The sequence below is a fragment of the Sarcophilus harrisii genome, chromosome 4 (assembly GCF_902635505.1).
Source record: "Sarcophilus harrisii chromosome 4, mSarHar1.11, whole genome shotgun sequence".
Classification (NCBI taxonomy): Eukaryota; Metazoa; Chordata; class Mammalia; order Dasyuromorphia; family Dasyuridae; genus Sarcophilus; species Sarcophilus harrisii.
In genome coordinates, this window is record NC_045429.1 from 434403625 (window position 1) to 434427346 (window position 23722).

A 23722-nucleotide genomic window follows, 5' to 3' on the forward strand; every position below is an offset into this window, starting at 1 on the left:
ATTTTCCAAAAAAGCAATGGGGATACATGACCAGAGACTTGTCTGCTTCAGATGGGAGTCAGAAGACCCCAATTGCTTGAGCCTGTTCATGGGTAAATATGATGGCGATGTGCCCGGGTACCATGCCATCCTGGGCATCTCCTCCAAATTCAGTTTACTCTTTTCTCCAGACTCCCACTAGGAAATTTACCTTGAAGGTATTCAGTGCCCAGCTACGGTAGGCTTCATCTTGTCCACTGAGTTCATCTCCTTCTCCAGTTGGTGCAAGTTGAGAGGCCCCCAATTGCAAAAACTTCTCATCGATATCATGGGCAAAGGCACAAAACTGGGGATACATACTGGAGCCGAGACCAAACACAGCATATCTGCCCAGAGAAGAGACACATATGGGAAAAGTGAGCAGGAGGTGAGAATTTTTTTTTTTGGGGGGGGAATTCCCCAAGGGCCCTGGTGGCAGCAACGGAAGCAGGGAAAAGACCTACCTGAATTTATTTTTTAGCTCCTTCAGGAGAAACAGGGACTTCTTCAGTTTCTAGGAAGAGGGAACACAGAATTCTCAGGCTCCAAAGTCAAATAAACTGGTGTTTTCCACTAAATCTTAAACTCAATTTGTCCAAACTTGGGCTTACCATCTTCCCCACCCCAAAATCTACTTCTCCTCCTAATTTCTCCATTTCTTTCCAATGTGCCACCATCCTTTTTGGTATCTGATTTACAACCTTAGAGTCATCCTTAGCCCTTCATTCTCCCACTGGGTATAAACTACAAATAAGATCTAGAACTGGAAGGGACCGCAGACACTAACCTGTCCAACTCCTTCATTTTACAGATCAGGAAGCTGAGACAAACAAGATGAAGCAACTAGCCCAGAGTTACACTGCTAGGACATATCTGAGACCAGATTTGAAGTCAGGAAGATGAGTCTTGATACATTGCTCTGACCTCTTCATCTCCACCTATTGGTTATTTTTGCTTCTCCCTTCTGCAAAAGATCCTTCCTAGTCCTCCCAGCTGCTAGTCACTTCTCCCCTCTGATTGCCTTCCATCTAAACTAAATACATCTTATATCTACCTAGTAATTTACATGTTATTATCTTCTCCATTATAACATGCACTCCTTGAAGGCAGGAATATTTTTTGCCCTTCCTTTTAGTACAATGCCTAACTGGTAGTAAACACATAATAAATGCTTGTTGACTGACTATTAATTGGACAACATTCAAACCCTCTCTGGACATGGCCAGGAGACAATAGCCTAGAATTAGGGCATAGTAATGGACCTCCTAGATAAAAGACATATCCACAAAGAAAGCCACTTCCTGTTCTCTCACCAGTGGAATATTGTCCATTACTAGGACTGCTTTAAAACAAGTGAGTCATTAGCAAATCAGATGCAGTGTGGTCCAGAGGATAGAGAACTGACTTCAAATTAAGAAAAATTAGGTCTCAAATCCCATCTATGATGCATATGGACTATGGGATTATGGGAAAGTCACTTGACCTTGTAGGCAATTCTAAGTTTCTAATGCTTTCTGGTTGTGTCCCATAATCCTAGTGGAATGGAGAAAATCTACATTTTTCATTTTGGTGAAACTTACCTCACCATTCCCAGGAGAATCTCCATTTCCAAAAGTGCTGGTAACCACCAGAAGTAGCTTCTCTTTTTCTAGATCACTCAGTTTGTATTCATCCATACAGAGAACCTAAAAGAAGCAGTGACCTAAATTTAGCCTTCAAGGGGCTAAAGTTATGCTTTTCAACACGGAGCAAAACATGAGAGGTGAGCAAAGGATGGGTCCAGTAAGTGATTTGGGGTTCTGAGTTGACACTATTGTGGAAGTTGGTGAGATAAATCAAATCAAAATCTGGAGAGTAACGGACATTTGGGAAGCCAGGCAGGGATTTCAAGAGCTGTTGATCTAGGTCTAGACCAAATCATCTTAGCTCTCTGCTTGACATGAGTATCCAAGGAGAAGTAGAGCTTGTCCTATCATATGAATGAATGACATCTTGGTTACCGATGCCATGGTAAGACAATCAGAAATAGAGATCCCAGAATCTCAGAGTTGGAATTCACCCCAGAGGTCACTTAGAGCAATCTGTAACTGAATGGCAGTCATTTGGCATCTTTAAAACTCAAGCAATTATTTGTTATTTACCCAAATGTTTAGCTGATGCCTGATCTAACCAGTGAGGAGTGACTTCTCTGCTCCTCTTCAGACAACAAACATTGGAAAGCATAAGATATCATATAAAGAGTGATGGATTGGGGCATAAAAGGACCTGAATTCAAACACTATCTCTACCACTTGCAGACTGTGTAACCCTAGGCAAATCATTTAGTCTCTCTGGGCCTCAGTTTCTCTATCTGTAAAAGGAAGAAGTTGGGCTAGATGACTTCTAGGGTTCTCTACAACTTGAAATGATATGATATCTTTCTAGTCACTACCATAACTATGAGCCAAAGAATTGTAGGATCCTTGATCTAGAACTGGAAGGAACCTCAAAGGCCATCTAGTCCTTATTTCATAGAAGAAGAAACTGAGAACCAGGGTTGTCAACTTGCCCAAGATCACAGGTAGTGATCATCTAAGATAGAGTTCGAATTCAAGTGCTTTGATTCTAGAGTCAATATTCTTTCCCTTGAATCATTCCTAGATATAAAGACATAGTAATGGTCCTTTGAGAACAATAGGTCCATAAAAAAGGTTCTCATACATCGTAATGGTCCCCAAAAAGCAATGTGTCCATAAGAAATGGTTCTCATTCATAGTAATGGGTTCCCAAAGAATATTGCTTCCATAAGAAATGGTCCCCATCTACAGTCATGGTGCCCAAAGAACAACGTGTTCATAAAAAAGTCCATTTCTTTCTCTCTCACTTATAGATGTGGTCCATAATTAAGTTATTTAAAAAGACTTTAAAAAGAAATACTTTTTCCTTTCATTTGATGAAACTCATGACTTTGGAAGCTTTTCCAAAACATCTGATTCAATGTCAAAGTATCAAGATTTGCCGCCACTGAGATGTTTCATGAGAAAGTGTCAGAGATCTTGAAGGCCATTGCAAGAGAGGCATTTCAAAAATACTTTGGAGCATTATCATTGTCTAAGTTAGGAAGCATATGTTTGAAAATATTAAAAATCAGATTCATTATTTCATAATCACAATGTGTATCTCATTCTTGCTTGTTCTAGCCCCAGAAGACAGAACTGGGTTCAATGAGTAAAGAGTAAAGGAAGACACATTTCAATTGGATGTAAGGTAAAATTTCTCAACAGAGAGTCCAAAAATGGTTTTCTCTAGATATAGCAAACCTCCCATCAGTAGAGATCTTCAAGTAGAGACTAATGACTAATGGGAATGTTGTAGACTAGATTCATGATTTGGGGAGAGGATGGAATCAGAGGTGTGCAATTCAAGACCAGTTGACCAAGAGGCCTGTAAAACTCCTGAGTGTAGCCCAATCCATATTAAAATATAATTGACAAATGCTTAACAATAAAAAATAAAACAATTATAATGATAATTTGTGATTCTTCTAAATCAATATACAACTCATTGGAATCCATTTCTATTTGAGTATGATACTAGAGGATTAGATGATTTCTGAGGTCCCTTTCAACTCTGAGTTCTATGATTCAGTTTGCAGAATGACTTGATTCCGATTTGCACTCCATAAGGCTTGGTCTGGTCATTACCAAGGAGTTTTCACAAAAAGTAGCTGATGTGGACCCCAGATTGAGCTCATAGATAATGAATAATACAGATTATCCCCCAAATATCACATTTTCCCATCTTTATATACCTTCTATTTACTCAGTACACATAATCAGACAGGCTATACGGGCACTTGGGTTAAAAGGAACAGCCTTGTGTAGGTCTGGAAGGAACCAAAAACTTACCTTGCTATTGAAAGCACAGCTGAACAAGTCTCCCAAATCCCTGGCCAGAGTTTCTGATTTGCCTGTCTCTGTCGCAAAAAGCACAGTGACGTTGATCCGAGCTGCCACAGTCTTGCGCATCAGGACAGAGGCAAAGAACACTGCTCTGTAAGGATGGACAGACAGATTGCCCAGGTGAGATATCACACTCAAAACATGGAGGGCTTACGGATAGGAGAGGTTGAAGGAGAGGGACAAGGCTTGAGGTCTTCAGAGTTAGTAACTCAAATAATTGCCTACCCACCATGCCTGACCATTACTCCCTGTCTTCCCCTCCCCTTATTCCCTTCCTAGTCACTTTGGGGAAGAGAGGAATATAAATCAGATGGTGACCCTAAAAGTAAACTATATTCAATAAACTTGAATTTAATATATAGTGTCAAACAATAACCATTTTCTTTGATTCCTCCCACCCCAAGGCTTGGGAAGTGAAAAGATAAGATAGAAATTGATTGGAAGGAAATACTGTCACTCAGACTTTAAAATACTAATTTTTCATACTTACTTGATCAAGACCTTTAATTTGATCTCTCTTTTTTTGGGCCTCTTCTTCTCATCATGCCAGACATGGGTTTTCCAGGCCTCCACCTGGGAAAAAAATAAAATTGACACAAGAGAGAAAAGGCCCATTAATCTGGATTTACTCAGAAAGACAAAAGGCTTGGTGAGAAAGCTCAAGAATGGACTTAGTTTGAAACATTAGTTCAAGGCAGTTTTCAGAAGAAGAAATCAAAACTATCAATAGTCATATGAAAGATTGCTTTAAATTACTATTAACTAGAAAAATGAAAATTAAAATAGCTCTGACATACTAGTTCACACCTATCAGATTGGTTAACATAACAGAAAAGGAAGATTTGTCCAGGAAGACAAATCCTGGAGGGGATGTGGAAAAATTTTGACACTAATACACTATTGGTGTAATTGTGACCTGATCCAATCATTCTGGAGAACGATTTGAAACTGTGTCCAAAGGGCTATAAAACTGTGTATAACTTTAACCCTGCAATGTCACTATTAGGTCTGTATCCCAAAGAGATCCAAAAAAAAAGATAAAAGGACTTCTTGGACAAAAATATGTATAGCAATATTTTTTGTGATAGCCAAGAATTAGACATTGAGGGAATGCCCATCAACAGGAATGGCTGAATAAGTTGTGGTATACGATTGTGATGGAAAACCATTGTGCTGTAAGAAATGACAAGCAGGATACTTTCAGAAAAACTTGGAAAGTTTTGGGGAAAAAAATAGAAAAAACCATCAACATGCAAAGCAAAGTGACCATAAACAGGACAGTTTATAGTCCTGTTTATAAAGAGCCAGTGTAAATAACAAAGTTTCATATAGAAGATGGTTGAATAGAATGAAGCATCGACTTTGCTACCTATTAGTAGATTTTCCTGCTGTGGGCTCAATTTGGGGTGAAAGGGAACTGAGGAGATTCTTGTCCTTTTCAATCACTTAAAAATCAATTTGCTGTTTCATTTTTGTCTTCTGATCTTCAACATCAATCACATCTGGCACATAGTAGGTCTTTAGTAAATAAAGCCATGCCAAATGTTCATAGGCATGAACCTTTGTATCTGACCTGTGGCAGAGCATTCCCCGCTCCTTAGCCACAGTCGAACACACTGTAAATTGACTCTAATATGGTGATGTCATTTTGGTCTTCTTCAAAAATGAAGAACAGCAACCAACCAACCAACCAAGCTACTTGATTAATTGGTGTATATACTGGTTGTTTCTTCCCCAATAGAAATAAGCTTCTTGAGGGCAGGAAATGGTCTATTTTTGGTTTTGTAGCCCCAGGACATAGCACAGTGCCTGGTACACTATAAGCGGAGGATTAATAAATCCTTATTGGGCAAATAACCCTCTGCTGACTGTTGGCAGGCTCAGCAAAAGGGGAGACCAGAAATGAATAAAGCCCTGGATGATGCTCTTAAGAATGGAAGTGAGTTTGTGGGACTGCTTACCTGGTAGTAGTAGAAAGGAGAAAGAACGTAGTTTAGCATCTCCTGATGAAACACAGGAGTGATGCTCCCAGAGATTGGAGGGACCAGCCAGACCCAATCTGCCGGGCAACCGCCTCGAGACTTGAATTCATTCTGCATATATTTCATGAAAGATTCTGCAGCTGAATGGTGATCCATGATGGTGACATTTTGTTTCTAAGAGAAAAGGAAGCACAGGGGGATACAGAGTAAATGGGGGAAGAAGGGGATAACAATCATCCTCGGTCCTTTGCTGTTCTATCCTGCAACTAAATAAAACATGGGAGAAACAATTCAACAATGGGGAAATAAATGAGTCAGGAAGACAGGATCCTGCTTTTGACATTTACTAATTATGTGATACTGGGCAAGCTATTTGACCTCTACAGGCCTCAGTTTCCTCATCTGTATGATGTGGAGGTTAGACTCTAAAATCTTTTCCAGATCTAGCTCTATGATCCATTGACCCTCACTTGTATCTTGAAGCCTTGGGAACACAGTACTAGGAACTCACTCTACCTGGAAAAACGGAAGCTGAGGAAGTTGTCTCATTGAATTCCGGTTGAATCCAGTTGCATTTAATTAGGTGAGTGAAGGGGCCTAACCTCAACATCTCAGTAGGAAGCAGAGCTAGTAGAACATTTTCCCATCCTTCTCCCAAGTCTGCCTGCTTCACAAATAGGCTTGGTATTCCCCAGGATAGGAATTCTGCTCACACAGTCCTTCCTGAACTAGGTCAGCTACCAGACAGCCTTTTTTTCCTGTTTGTACCCAGATTCTTACTTCTGCTGAAACTAAATAACCCACTTGGATATTTAGTTTCAGCAGAAGTAAGAATCTTCTTAGGGAGTTCATAGAAATAGTCCCAGGATGCCATAATTACTACTAGAAGGGATAACCAGGACTTTGTCCCAGGCACCAAAATTTAGAAAGGCAATAGCCTTCACATCCTTCAGCAACAGAGAAGAGGGAGCTTAATTAGAAAGAATAGTTAAATGACTAATATGGCAATATGTTTTGCATGATTGAACATGTAATAACCTATATCAAATTGCTTATTGTCTCAAGGAGGGGAATGGAGAAAAAGGAGGCAGAGGAAAAAAACTAGAACTCAGAATTTTTTTAAAAAAAACAAATGTTAAAATTTGTCTTTGTGTGTAATTGGGAGAAAATAAAATGCTAAATATGAAAAGAAAAATAAGTTAAAATAAGAAACTGTGAGGCTGTACACCAAGTGAGTGCCTTATTGACAACCCCACAGTTTCTACCACTGAATTTGAGCCCATTTTGTACTACTTGGCCCAGATTAAAAAAATAATTCTAATCATGCCTTTATGGAAGGAACTCTAGAAGTCATGTAATCTAAGCCTCTCACTTTAACGAGGTGGAAACTGAGAACCAGGGAGATGAAGCTCAGCTCAGACAGGTCTGGTTACACTCACTGCTGCCAACCTCTCATCGCCAGCTCCCATCAGCACCCTGGAGAGAAGCCATTTGATAGGGACTCGGGCTTGGCACATGTTTCCCCCCTCTGTCAGGTTGTTTCAGCATCTTTGGCTGTTATTTGTTGCCCCAGCCACGGAGAGCTGGAGTGAGAAATGTCTCTTAATTTGTTTTAAACACACTTCTCACTCAATCTGCTGCTGTTTTAAGAAGTGTGATCAGTAGCAGAGCTGCTAATGAAACGTCTGAAAGGGCTAGCTAACTGTTAGCAATTCACTTCTTGAATTGGGTCCAATGGTGCTTGTTGATGGCATCGCTCCCCCTATGAACAAATAGCTCCATCTACAAACATTTCAGACTTAGATTGTAGACCCCAAAACTGGGTCATCTAGTCTAATTTCATTTTACAGAAGAGGAGATGGAGATTCAGAAAAGGGATGAGGCTCCTTTTTTTTTTTTTTTTTTTTTTTTTGGTCTGGGAAGAGGGAAAAAACTTTCCCCAGAAAGATTCTAAATACTTAGATCTTTTTTCCCTTCAAAAGTTTATGGATGAAGGCAGCTAGATGGTACAGTAGATAGTGAACCAGCCCTGAAGTCAGGAGGATCTGAGTTCAAATCCAGCCTCAGACACTAAATGCTTAACAATTACTAGCGGTGTGACTTAGACAAGTCACAACTCTAATTGCCTCCCTCTCACACACACACAATGCAAAAATTCTATGGATAATATTTTTTTTCAAAGTAAAGGTCCATATCCTTTGTTCTCATGGTCCAGGTTTCTGACATCTGAAGGTAATATTGTAACAGCCAACCAGCTTACTACCTAAGTCACAAGAGACACTAGAAATTACTTCCTTATGGGGGCTATTGTCTAGTCATTTACTCAGGGCACCATAGCTCTCAAGCTTGAAAGAATCTCAAAGGCCATTGAGTCCAGCCCTCTGGATTCCATTTAGGAAATAGAGGCATAGATTATGCAGCATGTCTATGGTCATACAACTAGTATGGAGCACAGGGTCAGAGAGCTGAAAAGATCTTTGAGATCACTGAATTCCACACCTTCCAGAGAAGGAAGCAGAGAGCAAGATAATGAATAAGGATTTAAGGTCTCACCTTTGGATAATTAACTGAAAGAACAGGGGATATTCAGAGAAGACTTAAGGAGAACATGATGATTTTCTTCAATCATTTGAAGGCTTGTCACATGGAAAAGGGATTTGACTTTTTCTACTTGGTGTGAGAAGGAAATATCAAGATGGGCTGGGTAGAAATTTTGATTTAAATTGATGTAAGGAAATATTTTCTAGCAAGGGAAGCAGATTAGCAGGTATGTTTTGGCAGTGGATTGTCTTCAGTGGAAAACTTTAATCAAAGGCTGGATGACCACGTTCTGGGCATTTCCTAGAGAGAATTCTCTAGGTCTCTATGGTCCTTTCCAATTCTGAGATTCTGTGACTCTGATCTGACCTCTTTCTGAAAGAAAAAGACAGGTAGAATCACAGAAGTCCAAAGCTGGAAAGACAACCCAACTCCTCTCATCTTAGGAGAGAGGAAACCGGAGTTCACAGATTACAGGATTTGTCCATAACTTGCGCTGCTCAATGGAGGTGGCTCCCATCTATGGTCTGAGATAATATCCCCATTATGAGATAGAAAAGGAGTCTGAATTATTCTCATGTGTTGCTACTGATTCTCTCAAGGATATGAAAGCTCTTTGAAAGCAAAGGCATTATACTACTGAGGAAAAAAAAAGAAAGCAAAGGAACAGGGAGAAAGAAGGTATTTTTATAATTGTCTTATTCAAAACCACAAGAAGCAGAGAGAATTAGCTGATCTATAGAGCAATGATCTAGAAAGCCAACATTTGCAGTTCAGCTCCGTTCCTAGCTGGTTGGATAACCTTGTTCAGTACTTTTCAATTTTCTGGGTCACAGTTTTCTCATCTATAAAACAAAGGAAGAAGTCTTTCCTCTAAAGTGACATCATGACAGGTCAATCAGTCAGTCAACAAGTATTTATTAAGCATCCACTCTGTGTCAGATACTGTGTTAAATGCTGGGCATGCAAAGAAAGGAAAAAACAGACTCTACCCTCCAGAAATTCATAGTCTAATAACATTGATGAAATAATAGCTTCAAAACTTTTCAATTCATTATTCAACCTGGCATGGTGCATGGAATGCTGCTCTTATAGCCAAGAAGGCCCTGGCTTCAGATCCTGCCACAGAGGCTTGTTAACCTATGTGAGAAAGTTACTTGCCCTTCCCAGGCTTCTGTTGAGATTGGACCAGATGGGTTCTAAGGTCCCTTCCAGCTCTGGATCTATGATCCAATAAGGTACACATCCTGGAGACTGAGGGGAAAGCTCTACCATTTCCTTCCCTGAGAGGATGAAGCTACAGTGACCTAAGCCCCTGGGATTCCTGTTCAGGGAATCTGCCAGGTGTTTGATTGGACTGTGGGACTGGACCACAATGCTTTATTTTGGAGGTTCTCCAGCATGTTTTCAACAGTTCTTTTGGTGTCTTCATAGACACCAGGCAAAAACCCTAGGGTAGGACTTATTCCCAATAGCTGCTAGTCTTTCCCTTATCTAGTCATCTTCCACTTTCTCTGCCCATATCTCCCATATTCTTAGAGAGGTGCCATCTCCCTAAGAAGAACAAAAACTCCTTAAGTGCAGGGATTGTGTTTCTGCCTTTCTTTAAGCCTGGTACATAGTACATAGTAAGTGCTTAATAAATACTTGTTGAAAAGGGAAGGGGAATGTTTACCCGGTAATGACAGAGAACATCCTACAAATGCCTGACTTACTTGGAAACTATGCAGCACGGCCACGTTGATCTCAATCACTGCCCTGTCCTTCCAGAGGGAAGCCAATTTATGCGTTTCCAGACCCATCCTCCTTCCAACTTCCTGCAGGGAGGCAAGAGGATAGGGACTGGTCAATCATTTATGTCAAAGAGATTAAAGAAAAAGGAAAGAAGTCCATATATACAAAAAGCATCACTAGCATCTCTTTGGGGGCTGTCAAAGGACTGAAGAAGAAGGGTTCTCCATGAGTTGGGGAATGGTTGACCAAATTATGGTATATGAAGGCAATGGAGCATTATTATTCCATAAGAAATGACAAAAGAGATAGATTCAGGGAAATTTGGGAAGAGTTACATGAACTGATACAGAGCTAAGTGAGCAGATTCCAGAGTACAATTTATATATATATATATTTATGTATATATGTATATTTATGTATATATATGTATATGTATGTATGTATATAATAACCAAGTTATTAAAATGAACAGTCTTGGAAGACAAGCTCTCTGACCTACACAATGATCAACCATGATTCCAGAGGGCCAGTGATGAAGAATACTGTCCATCTCTAAACAGAGAAATGACAGATTCATCACGCAGAAGGAGATACATATTTGTGGTCATGGCCAACATGGGAATTTGTTGGCTTGGCCATGCATATTTATTGCAGGGGTTTTGTTGATTATTTTTCCTTTTTCTTTTCTTTCCATTAGGGATATAGCAAACTCTTTCTTACCTCCAGGATATTGTACCTCTGGACATCACAGAAATCTCGGACACCAATCTCAGTTCCCATGTACCAGCCATTGAATGGGCACCCAGGGAACTCAAGGCCGCCCACTTCCAGGAGCATGTTGGCCACAGCAGGCAGAGCATACCACTTCAGATCCAGCTCCTTGAACCACTCATACCTAATGAAGAAAAAGGGGATGTTGCAACTGAGGGCCCCTGAAGAACATTGAATTAGGAACCAGAGGACCTAGCTTCAAACATTGCTTTCTCTCAGTGCAAACCCGGGTAAGTTACTTCCCTTCCCTTCCTCTGGACCTCTGTTTTTTCATCTGTAAACTTAGGAAGTGGGACTAGATAATTTAGGGACAAGACATAGACTAATGGGAAAAGTCCTAATTCAGGAACTTGAGTTCAAATTTCAGCACTGTGATGTGTTTCTTATCTGGGTAAAACATTTAACCTTTCTGTGCCTCAGTTTCCTCATCTGTAAAATGAGGGGGTTTGATCTATGACTTCTAAGTTTCCTATAATCCTATGCCATTTCTTTTTGGGTAGAAACACTTTCAGAAGGACACCACCAATAAACTCTGCCTTTTGGCCAGAGAAGCAATGTGGTGCAGAACCAGAGCTCTGGACCTACGGTCAGGAAGAAATAGATTCGAATCCAGTCCTATGACATCCTCTTTAGATTTTGAGCCTCTAAGGATAGGGATTATTTGTGCCTTTCTTTGTATCCCTAGTGTTTAGTACAGTCACTGGCACAAATAGCTGCTTAATAAATGTTAGTTGATTTGACTATTACTTTGTTCTGTGACTTAAAGCAAGCTCCTGAACCTTAACCTCCTTACCTATAAAATGGAGATAAAAATAATAGAAACTGATAAATACAGGACAGGGAAAAAGCACAGGATACAAAGTCATTTCATTATAAAGTTTTTTTTTCCAAAGGAGGAGAAGAAAAGGAAGAGAAAACAAATGTTTTTAAATAGAAATTATATATATTTAAAACTGCAAGGTTTGGGTCAGAAAAACTATATTCAAATCCTGGCTTTGCTACTCTCTATGTGACTGTGGTAAAATCCTTTAACAATTTTTCTGGACTTCAGTTTCCTTATCTGTAACATGAGGGGTTTGAATCAGATGTCCTTCAATAACTCTTTAATCACATGATTAAAAAAAAAAACAAACCTCTAAATCTATGATATTCTCATCCTGTGATTTGGAATACTTAGCTCAGAGTATCTTGCTCGCTCCAGTGAGATACGATACATAAAATCTTTGCATTATATAAATATTAACTTATTAAAATCAGGCCAGGAGATTTTATCTGCCTTAGGGAAATTGAGATGACAAGGAGCTTCTTGGGTTTCTTTATTTCTGCCTTTGGTGGCCTGGATAAGGCCATGTACGTGATCACCCAAGCAGGGACTTTGATGGGATAATGTAGGGGAGTTTTCCGAGTTGATCCCCGAGATTGGACCCTCATTGGACCTTAGGGTCAGGGAGAGTAGGCAGACACTCCCCATATTGGCACCCTGGGGGAAAATCCTAGTCATTCTCATCCTGGTAACAGGTCTAAGATCTAAGAGGATCTGCAGCCCCGGTTTGGGTTCCTGGGAGGCTGAACGTGAAGAAAAGTATCTCCAAGAGTTGCTTGGAGAGGGGATCCAGGACGGGGTGGCAGGTGGAGCCACAGAAGCCATTCTCTAAAGCTTCCTCATCTTCCTCTCCTCCCTCATACATCAACACACTTTCATATGTTTTCATTCCAAGATGAAAGCACATAGTTGCTAGAGAAGGTAACTGTGATATGGCAGCGTATGAAAGGAATTCCTTCTTGGCTTTAATTGGATGTCATTTCAGCTTTAGGGGAAAATCAGTGTGAGGTGCTTTGGGGGCAGAGATTCACAGCTATAAAAATGTGTAGGTGGGGGATGAGGATGCAGTAAAGACCAGACTCCCAATCCCTCTGCCCAATCCACTTACTTGGGATGTTCTATAGACACCTCGAGGACAAGGTCTTTTGGGATCTCAAAGACCTCTGGGTCCTGTCCATTGGCTTGTAACACGAGAGGCAAGATATCAAAGCGGCCGTATTTGGGCACCCATCCCAAGTCTATACACAGCTGGAGAGTGAGAGAACAATAAGGTGATTGACATTGATGGTGATTGGGAATTGAGACTCCTTTGGGACCGTCTTGCTGCTCATCCTGGGATCTCCCACCCTTGGCCCCCATCCATTGGATTTCCCACCTGGAGTTGGACTAGCATATACACACCTGGGTGAACTCGGTGCTGGCAGCATCACCCACGATAGAACCATCTGGCATCTGATAGCCAGCATATCGAAGGAGCTGAGCATTCCAGACCCGGAAGTCATGTTTCCCATCACTCCGCTGAGGGAAGAGGGTAATGGCTGACCTGCTCAGGGAAAAGGGAGAATGCTTGTGTGGCATAAGTAGTATTGGTCTCCAATCAGATCCCCTGCAAACTGATGTCACTGATGTCAGAAAGATAGACCAATCAAGAGGGATATGCTCCTTCTTTTCCTTCCTTTACTCAATGCCAAGAAAGAAAATGAGTTCTACTTGAGAGTTTGAGGTTTGGGAAGGATGCAACAAAAGGAGGAAGCAGTAGTAGCTTTCTTGAAAACTCAACCCCATGGGCTGCCTTTCTCTGCTTTTGCCTTTTTGTGATGCTTGTCCTACTCTGTTTTCCAATAGGGATCCTAGATAGCTCTGATGCTGAAGGTAATCTTAAAGTTCATCCAGTCTTACCACCTCATTTTATAGATAAAGGAGCTGAGGTCCATCTAATATCTAAGCCATTTAATGCATTCTTCAGAGTTGGATTATGAATCAAGATCCTCTCCTTACTTAGCCAACATTCCTTCCACCATGTCATTTAATCAATCAATAAACATTTATTAACAACTGCTATGTGCCAGCCATTGTGCTAGGCTCTGGACAGACAAAGATAAAAATGAAACATGTCCTGTCCTCAGGGAGTGTAAATTCTATGAGGGAGACAAACATATAAGTATCTGCAGAAGAAAAATTAAAAATAAATACAAATTAGTTTAGGAACGGCAGGTACTTGTGGATGGGAAGAGCCACATAATGAGAAGATTGGATGAGATCATTTTTTTATTTTCATAAGGTCACAGATTCAGAACTGGAAGTGGTCATCTAGTTCTCAGTTTCTTAAACTGTAATTTGCAACTCCATATGAGTCTCATAACTGAATGGGGGGTCATGAAATTATGATTTATTGTCAATAAACATTTGATTTGTCTACCTATTTTATATACTTATATACCTAAGGTTACGTAGGGGGAAAAGAAGTCTTGAGTAGAAAAAGTTTAAGAAATCCTGATCTACTTCACTAGTTTATTTTACAGATAAGGAACCTGAGTTTCATGCAAATGAATTAACTTGCCTAAAGTTTTATGGTCAAGAACAGAACTAGGATTTGAATCTGTCTCCTGATGCAAAAACCTTTTATTATTCCATTTTATTATGTTGCTTCTGCCTCTGTTTTAGTATGACGTCTGCCTCCACCACGTATCTTGTTTTCAAGATAGCACAGCCACATCACTTCTGGATTCATCAAGGAGCAGAATTCCACTTAGTAACCAAGCCTTGGTGCCTTAAAGATCATTTGAGCTGCCTCTGTGCCTTCACTCAGCTGCCAAAATGAGCTTTCTAAACACAGTCTGACCACGTCACTTCCCCCTCACTAAGTACTAAATGGCTCTCACATCCAGGATCAACTAAAAGATTCTGTTTGTTTTTTAAAGCCTACCTCATCTGGCTCCCTTTCCCCTTCTCAGTCTGCTTCCATTTACTGCCCTCCACCAACACCCGCCTGGCTGCTCCTTAAACAAGACACTCTTTTTCCAGCCTGTGTTTTCACAGCTGTTACCACGTACTTACAATTCTCCCCCTCCCGACGTTTCCAAATCATAGCTAAAATTCTACCTTCTACAAGGAAGTTTTCCTGGTTCCCTTCATGTCAGTTCTTTCGCTCTGAGAATACCTTCCATCTACCCTGCACATATGCTATAAGGATGTAGCTGCCAGTCTGTTGGTACCTCATTAGGTTATCAGCTCTTCGAGGGCAGGGACTGTTTTTGCTTTTCTTTGTACTCCTTGAATTTAGTGCCTGGTGCACAGTAGGTTCACAGTACACAGTAGGTGCTTAATAAATGTTTATTGACTCACAGACAGGACTTCAGATGGAAAGCAATTCATCCTTCACTTTCAAACCAACTTCATAGCTATCTCCAGAAAGATTTTGGGGGCAGCACGGCACCAAGAGGACTGGATTTGGGGGTTACACAACTCAAGGTCAAAGCTTGCCATTGCCAAGTTGGACTAGATGACTTTAAATTTTCCTTCTAGCTTTGAGTCTATGATGATTCTATGTTTAAGAATCCTTGAAATCTTCTAGTCTAGAAATGATTAAATGTAAATCCAAACTACAAGTTGTTTTCTTCCTTCCTCCCTCTTTTCTTTCCTTGTTTCTCTCTTTCTTTTCCCCCCTCTTCTTTCCTTCCTCATTCTTTCTTTCTTTTCTTTTTTCTTTCTCTCTGCCTTCTTTCCTTCATTCCTTCCTCCTTCCCTTTCTTTTTTCTCTCTTTCTCTTGCTCTCTTACTTTCTCTCTTTTTCTCTCTCTTTCTCTTTTTCTCTCTTCCTTCCTTCCTTCCTTCCTTCCTTCCTTCCTTCCTTCCTTCCTTCCTTCCTTCCTCTCAAAGTGACTCCAAACTGGAGAGAGACAAAGAAAACAGACATAGAGATGGCAAATGCCAGAACAGGTCTAATCATCTTACTTGTCAGGAAATCTTATGTTCTTTTCTTTCAGTCTTCATTTCCTAGATAACCCTGGGTTACCTTCATAAATATCTCTAATGACTTAAAAGTTGAAGATTACCTGGGAGTTTATGGAAAAGAAGCCTCACCTGATATTTCCATTGTTGGTTGCATAGCGGATGTGCTGACAGATGTGCTCAAACATCTCCTTGGCTGTTGTACATTTCCGAGCATCAAACACCTACGGGCCCCACCAAACCCCAAGATCAAGATCATCATCCACAGTATAAATTTGGTCCTCCTTCAGTTGTTGTCAGAATTTAGCAAATTACTAGTAACTTCAACAACTGTATATTTGTATCAAACCAGGCCACTAATGACTTCCAGAGCAGTCAATGTTTAAACAGCTGGGAAAATGAAAAACTCTGCCCTCCCAATGCATCCCATCTCATTCCTGATCACTGTCATCCCTTTCTATTGTTCCCCTTCCAAATGCAGGTCAGTTTTCCTTAGAGAGTTGCCTGGAACAATGGGGATTTAAGTGACTTGCCCAGGATCACACAGCCAGTATATGTCAGTGGCAAGATTTTAAGTCATATCTTTATGACTTCAAGACCAGTTCTCTACTATCTACTGTTGTGTCTCCCTTTCTGCATAGTAAGCACTTAATAAATGTTCAATTGATGGACAGATATTGTAGGGATGACAGTATTAGTATTATACAGTATAAATCAATTATAATATTGATGTCTACCAACATCATGATGATTAACCAACAGCCAATAACCCACATCGGCCAGCAGTGCTGGATGGCAGAAATGGATATATACTCCTTGGGAACAAAGATTTAAAACTCAGACCCTGAGATATTGACCAACAATCTGTGCAGCTCTGCTATGGGTCAACACCCAGCTGCGGGTCCTAGGAGAGTTGCCCCCTTCCCTCCCCTTTGCCTCCCCATCTATTCCCAGGAAGGTCACCTGCAGGTTTGACCACTGGATCCTTCCAATGCACCGAGGGGCATTTCTCCAGGCCTGCTTGGTTGCATAAATGAGCTCATCTTCCGTCAGCTGGTAGGTTCCTGTTGTTTCTATCTCCTTTGTTACTGCTTCCACTCTGGCCAAATGCTGCTCTATTTTTGCCCTACAGGACAGGAAAAGATCAGGAATAGAAACAATAGGAACTGACTTATTTTCCCTCCAGAGATCTGTGATTTCAGCCACATGGGACAAGTCCCTGTGCAGAAACTCCCTTCACCAATGCAGCTGTGCAACTTGCCCATAACATAAGATGTAGAGAGTTGACAGGGGCACCGAGAAATTCAGTAACTAGCCTGTGATCACCAAGTGCTGGGTGTCCAAAGCAGGAGGGGTTCCTATGCCCTTAGATTCCCAGACCAGCCTTCTATTCACTAGACTGCACTGCTCCTCGCTAAGGAAATTACTTTTAATTTTAAACAAATTCAATCTAAAAATTGGAAATCAAAGCATGATTTCTAGAATTGGAACTAAAATGTGATTTATAGAGAATCAGCTATCACTGGGCAATATTCAATAGTGAGTCAATAAATATTTATTATTATTGTTTGGTCATGTCTGATTCTTTATGACCCCATTAGGGGTTTCTTGGCAGAGATATTGGAATGGTTTGTCATTTCCTTCTTTGACTCATTTTAAAGATGAGGGAACTTAGGCAGACAGGGTTAAATTTCTTGCCCTGGATCACAAAGCTATTAAGTGTCTGAGGTGGATTTGAACTCATATCTTCCTGAGTCCAGACCCAACGCTCTATCCACTGCTGCTCCAAATATTTATTAAGCACCCACTATGTACCAGGAACTATGCTAAGTGCTGGGCATACAAAGAAAAACAAAAGACATTCCCCAATCTGGAGGAGCTCAGTCTAATGAATCCTATCACCTCAAAACCTAAAATATTCAGGAGGTGATTTCCATAAAAATCAAAATCTATTTTTTCTTTATCTAGTATACAAAATTGGTGAGTCTCTCAGGTGAAGCTTCAGAATGAGTAGGTGTTTCTCAGAGCTGATAAAAAAGGAGATAAGGGATCAGCTTATCCAAGCCCTCAGTTTAAAGTCAAGAATTGAGAATCAGAGAGATAGTGGATGGACCAAGGAGGCTGAAGAGCCAAGATTTGAATTCAGAGGCTCAGAACCCAAATTCAATGTCATTTCCACTCTACACTAAATTGGGGCTCATTGAAACTTCTCTTTAGAATGGTACAGAGCAACACCTTCCCAACCCCTCCCCTCCCTTTGTCCCTACCACTCAGGATCATAGGGTCATAGGCCTTGAGTTGCAGCCATCTAGTCAACCCATATTTTTATATTTAGGGAAACTGAGGGCCAATGGAATGGACTGACTTGCTCAAAGTCACATAGAATAGTAAGCATAGAGTTAGAATTTGAACTCACGTTCTCAGATTAGACAATCAGTGCTCTTTTCATTGTGGATTTCATGAGGTTTGGGGTAGCAAGGCACTTTAGACATGAAACTCATTTCGCAAATTTTGCAGATTAAGAAATTGAAGTCCAGGGAAAGTAAATAGGGTTAATAACTTTCCCTGTGTCATACAAGCCTTTGATCACATAGGCAAAAAAGAGCAGAGTCAAGATTCGAATTGAGTTCCTCCAAATCCAAGCCCAGTGCTTTAACCACTGAACTGTAATCCATCTTCATCCAGATTCCTAAGTCTGAGCTCTTGACTTTAAATTCCAAATGTGAATTATAAGCATCTTGAGATGAGCAGCTGCCTTGCCTACCTTTGTGCCATCAACCAAGAAGATGCAGAATAGTCATCTGCAGATCCCTGTTGCTTTTACAGGGCAGTGAGGAAGGGCCTAGATTTGGAATCAGAGACCCTGATTCTGCCCCATACCAGCTATGTGACTTTAGGCAATTTCCCTCTTCAATTTGTGGCTCTCAATTTCCTCATCTTAGGGGTTGAACCGCTAAGCTCCTAAATCCATGGCCAAATGACTCTGAGAAATACCAATTGATATTGAATGTAGAACTGGAACATCCAATAAATTTGTAAGCCAAGTAAAGAAATTTGGGATCTGAGTTCAAATGTTGACTTTACCATTGAGAAAGTCAAAATTCCTGGATCTCAGGTTCCTCATTTGAAAATTAGGGGGTTAGACTAGATGACCTCAAATATTCCTTTGAGCAATCAATCTATGATGCCATGTCTACACCCTCGACTACACTGTCCCTTAGTTTTGAGAAATACTTAGAAAAGTGATTTAGGTTATTTCAGTTTCTTCCTTACTTCAGACATCATTAAGTTTCTTGAAAGAAGGGATTCAGAACTGAAATGCTTTAAAACACACACACACACACACACACACACACACACACACACACCCCATCACAGCAATCTTGAAGTTCCCAATCCTCACACAAAGACACTTGAAATGGCAACAAGGAAAAGTATTTAAAGAACAAAGTCAGTCTTGATTATGGATAGGACAGACAAGGCAGAACAAAATGGTCCTTTAGTCAACAAAGACGGTCTTGACAACCCTCCTTTTCCTCGATAAAAAGGAGGTCAGAGACAAAACACTTGAAAATATTTATCCCAAGGACACAACTGGAACATAAGCTCACAACAGCATGCAACAGGAAATCAACTCCAAAACAGGACTCTTGGAGGACTAATAATATCTCTTCTCCCCACCTCCCATCCCCCTACACTCCAAACCCAAACATGGAGACCCAAGTCAGACCCGTTGATGATGGTAATGATACCGAAGGCTGATAGGACATGTCTATTGTCACCCAAACTTTGCATAGGTGGGTGGATGGATAAACAAATAAAGTATTTATTAAAAACATTCTATGTGCCAAGTACCAAGCTAAATTCTGGGAATACCCACTCCCCAGGGCAGATAGTCACTGTTGTCAAGGAAATCACTCCAGTTGTAGAACCTAGGCAATAGCTCAAAGCTGAGGCTTGTAATCCAACTTTTTCATTTAGAGATGAGGAAATTGAGACCTATAGAGACAAGAATTCTTGCCTCACGTCTTTATACCTGCTCATATGGAGTGATAGAGGGGGTCCATCCTAGGATTTCTTCCTCAAAATTTCTCTTTATATCATAAGGAAGATTCTGGCTGCCTGTTTAACATCTCTTACCACAATCATTATTATTGTTATTAATAACAACTATTATTGTCCTATCTTCCATTTGCACATATGCTTTTCAAAATGCTAATACCTATGCCATATTGGTCAAAAGGGTCACAGATGGAAGGAGCCCAGAAACCATATAGTTTAATAACCTCACTTTCAGAAGGGGAAACTGAGGCCCAAATTGATTAAGTGCTGCCCAAAGAAGTAAGTAAATCAACAGGAGTCTGAACCTCTGAACTCCTTTATCCCCCAAACAGCATTCTTTCTTTTTTTTTTTTTTATTATAACTTTTTATTGACAGAACCCATGCCTGGGTAATTTTTTTTACAACATTATCCCTTGCACTCACTTCTGTGCCGACTTTTCCCTCCCTCCCTTCACCCCCTCTCCCAGATGGCAAGCAGTCCTATACATGTTAAATATGTCATAGTATAAGCATTCTTTCCACTGTACCATATTACCACCATCTTAATTAATCTTTTCTCTAATAAAGATTTCAAAATGTTAGTAAGACCTATTACTTTCCCCAGACTTATGTCCTGGCTCTGCCACTTACTTTCTCTGGGATGTTAGGTCATTTTTTTTACCTCTGTTAAATGAGAGAGGTGGACCACATGACCTCAATGTTCTATCAAATTCTGATAGCCTATGATAGCTCAGGAGTGAAGGGAGTGAAGGATTATAATGTTCATTTTATAGACAGGAAAACTGAGGGCCAGAAAAGCACTAATGCTGAGCACTGTAAAATGATGAACAAGGGTTCCTGAATCCCAAGAAACAGTGTTCTTCTAGCATCCAGACAGAAGAAAGATGGCGCCAATCATCAATCAATCTGAGTTGCTTTTGCAAGAGTGAGCAGGAGCTGTGCTGCATTAGTTACAGTTTTTTTGCCCATCTCCCCTTCTGGGGATCCAAGATATGACCACATAACTGAGTTTTTCCTCTGATAAATTCACTTGCTTGTGCTGGCCACTGGCTACCTGGGCTCACTAGGCTTCATAATAATCCACATTAGCCTTAACTTGCTGAAGAAAGACTAAAAGGGTGTCCCCCTGAAACCAGGAAGGTTAGGAAGGAAAAATCTCTATGGATGAAATATAAAGCAGCTAGGGGATGCCACAGAGTGCCAGGCCTGTAGTCAGGAAGACTCAACTTTCTGTGTTCAAATCTGGCCTCAGACATAGACTAGTTGTGTGACCCTGGGCAAGTCACCCCACTCTGCTTGCTTCAGTTTCCTCATCTGTAAAATGAGCTGGAGGAAGAAATTGCACATCACTCCAATATCTTTGCCAAAAAAAAAAAAACAAAAAACAAAAAACACAAAAATATTTCAAATGAGGTCATGAAGATTCAGACACGACTGAAATGATTAAACAGCAAGAAAAGGAACAAAGCTTAAGATTCTAAGTGATCTTTGGTCCCCAAGGAAGCTGAAAATCTACGGAATATTCCAGAAAATTCTCAGGGAGGCAGAGTGGGTCAGTGAAAAGGGCACCGAATTTGCCTATTCCAACTCTGCCTTTTACTTCCTGGGTAATCTCAGGCAACAAATCACTTCACTTGGGTCTCATCTACCAAAGGAGAAGAGGGTTAAGTTTTCTTCCAACTGTAAATCTGTAATTTAGACTTTGTAAAGACCATGACCTTGTAATTCTGACTTAGTCCAGTTCATTCATTATTGGCACTAGATGAGCTTTTTGAGTTTTGAGGGGAAATACAGTCCTGTTTGGGCTGATGAGCTCCTTGAGTACCTTCTGTGCCAAGTACAGGGCGGGCACCGGATGAGTAAATAAGTCAGTGAATGATCTCTCCTAAACATAAACACACACACACACACACACGGAAGGGAGGCAGCTGGAAAGGGAAATAGTCTTACTCTTTGAAGGAGCCGTAATACTGGTTGACAAAGTCGATGGCTTGAGGTAGCAGCTCTTCTGGAGAGGTCGCTCTGTCTCTAGTCCCTTTTGTCATACTCTTGGGGGTCATTATTGACCCTCGACAAGCCTTGGACTTGCAATCAATATCCTGAAAAAAAAGATTGGATGGAAAATCATATATGTAGAGCTGGGAAGGATCCCAGTGCCATCCCTCCAGTCTCATGTTACAAATGAGGAAAATGAAACACAAAGTAATGATCCTATAGTTAATAAGTGTCTGAACTTGCCTACTCACTCCACTTTGCCTTTACTGGACTCTCTGCTCTTTTCTCTTAACATCAAGATTTTCTCCTTTGCTGCCTTCAGGGACATTCCCTAGCCCCACCTAATTCAACAGCCTCCCCTCCTCTCTGTAAATCCTCCACCCTCTACCACAGGTTGTCTACAACTGATAATAATAATAGTAATAATAGCTAGCATTTATATAGCATTTGAAGACTTTCAAAGCATTTTACCAATATTAGCTTATTTGATCTTCACAACAACCATAGGAGGGAGATATATTATTATCCCCATTTTACAGATAAGGAAACTGAGGCAGATTGTGATTAAGTGACTAGTCCATGGTCTCACACAACCAGGAAGTGTCTTAAGCTGGATTTGAACTCTGCCCACTGAGATCTAGCTGATACAACTAAAAGGACACAAGATGATGTCACTTCTATCCATTCTGGGCCCTTGAGATACAAGATGATATAGTGGAAAGGGTGCCAGTTTTGGAGTCAGAGAAATTGAGTTGGAATCCTAGCCCTTCTACTTACTAAATGATCTTGGGCAAGTCATTTAACTTATCTGAGCCTCAGTTTCCTCATCTGTAAAATGATGCCTTTGTATTAGGGGAACCTGAATTTCCTTAGAATTTTAGAGCTGGGATCTTCATACAGTCACTCAATTCATCCTCTGGACAGCCTCAGGCTCAGAATAGACATGAACCCTCTCCTTATTTAGTGCCGACAGTTGAACTACTTTCTCATTTTCAAATGGTCTTATTGAAGCCCCTACAATCTCTTTCTTGCTTCCTAGCCTGTTTGCGCATGTGAAACTCAGAGGACCCTAAAGATGGTTTAAAGTAAACTTCAACAGGAATAAAAATGTACGGGGAAGAAAAACATCATTACCTGCAATCCAGCAACCTGGAGTTTCTCTCAAATTCTGGATTATTCATCCTCCATCAGTACAGTTCTCCTAAATGTGCTAATTAACATTTGCTCCTTTCTCTAACTATTATGGGCTATAATTATCTACTGATATTCTGATTGTTTGCCACAGGTTAAATACATGAGCCCTAAGCTCTCGAAGATCAGGGATCGGGTCTGTTTTGCTGTCTTTGGGATAGGGGACTCCCCTCGACTTTTTTTCAAGAAGATTGGTTGAAAGCCTTGGGCTCCTTACTCACCAGTTTGGCTTTGTGATGTAGAGTGTCTTGGAATGTCATTCCATTACTCCAGTTTTTAACTCTCACGTGCCTTGGACAGCCTGATACGGGATGGATCCCCTTGACCTGGGGTTCAGGAGGCTTCTAGACAGAAGGAAAGAAGGTGACAGGTCAGTGAGAGCTTAGCAAGCATCTTCCCTCTAATAATAAGATCCAAGTATCCTAGACTTGTGGATTCAACTGGCACCTAAGAGTAGAAGATGGTCAGTGATTAGGAATCACATTAATGACTAATTTTCAAGAAACCCTTTCCCCTTACTTGATCTTGATAGGAATAGGGAGAGAAGCAGCATACAGAGTGAATTCAGGTTTCATGTGACCTCTTCTCTTCCCTTGAAGCTTTAGGCCACCTGTCCTAAGTCCACTTAAGACCTTCAGATCCTTGGGACCCAAGGTGGCCATACCAAATGCTTCATTAAATGATCCAAAGGAACAAAGATTCAAGAAATTCACCT

At 40.6% G+C, this 23722-nt stretch overlaps 1 protein-coding gene across 1 annotated transcript in view; it reads right to left on the minus strand.

Moving 5' to 3' along the window:
• The window catches only part of NOS2 (nitric oxide synthase 2), a 42903-nt gene that overhangs the window by 12880 nt on the left and 6301 nt on the right, over positions 1-23722 (minus strand). The window contains exons 3-16 of the mRNA XM_012549794.3: positions 23229-23351; positions 21772-21920; positions 16722-16884; positions 15891-15982; positions 13209-13350; positions 12916-13055; positions 10934-11108; positions 10195-10296; positions 5921-6115; positions 4450-4532; positions 3906-4050; positions 1599-1703; positions 483-532; positions 191-365 (exon numbers count right to left, since the gene is read on the minus strand). Coding sequence (XP_012405248.3) covers positions 191-365; positions 483-532; positions 1599-1703; positions 3906-4050; positions 4450-4532; positions 5921-6115; positions 10195-10296; positions 10934-11108; positions 12916-13055; positions 13209-13350; positions 15891-15982; positions 16722-16884; positions 21772-21920; positions 23229-23351 — 1839 coding nt within the window. The remainder of the gene's footprint in view (positions 1-190; positions 366-482; positions 533-1598; positions 1704-3905; positions 4051-4449; positions 4533-5920; positions 6116-10194; positions 10297-10933; positions 11109-12915; positions 13056-13208; positions 13351-15890; positions 15983-16721; positions 16885-21771; positions 21921-23228; positions 23352-23722) is intronic.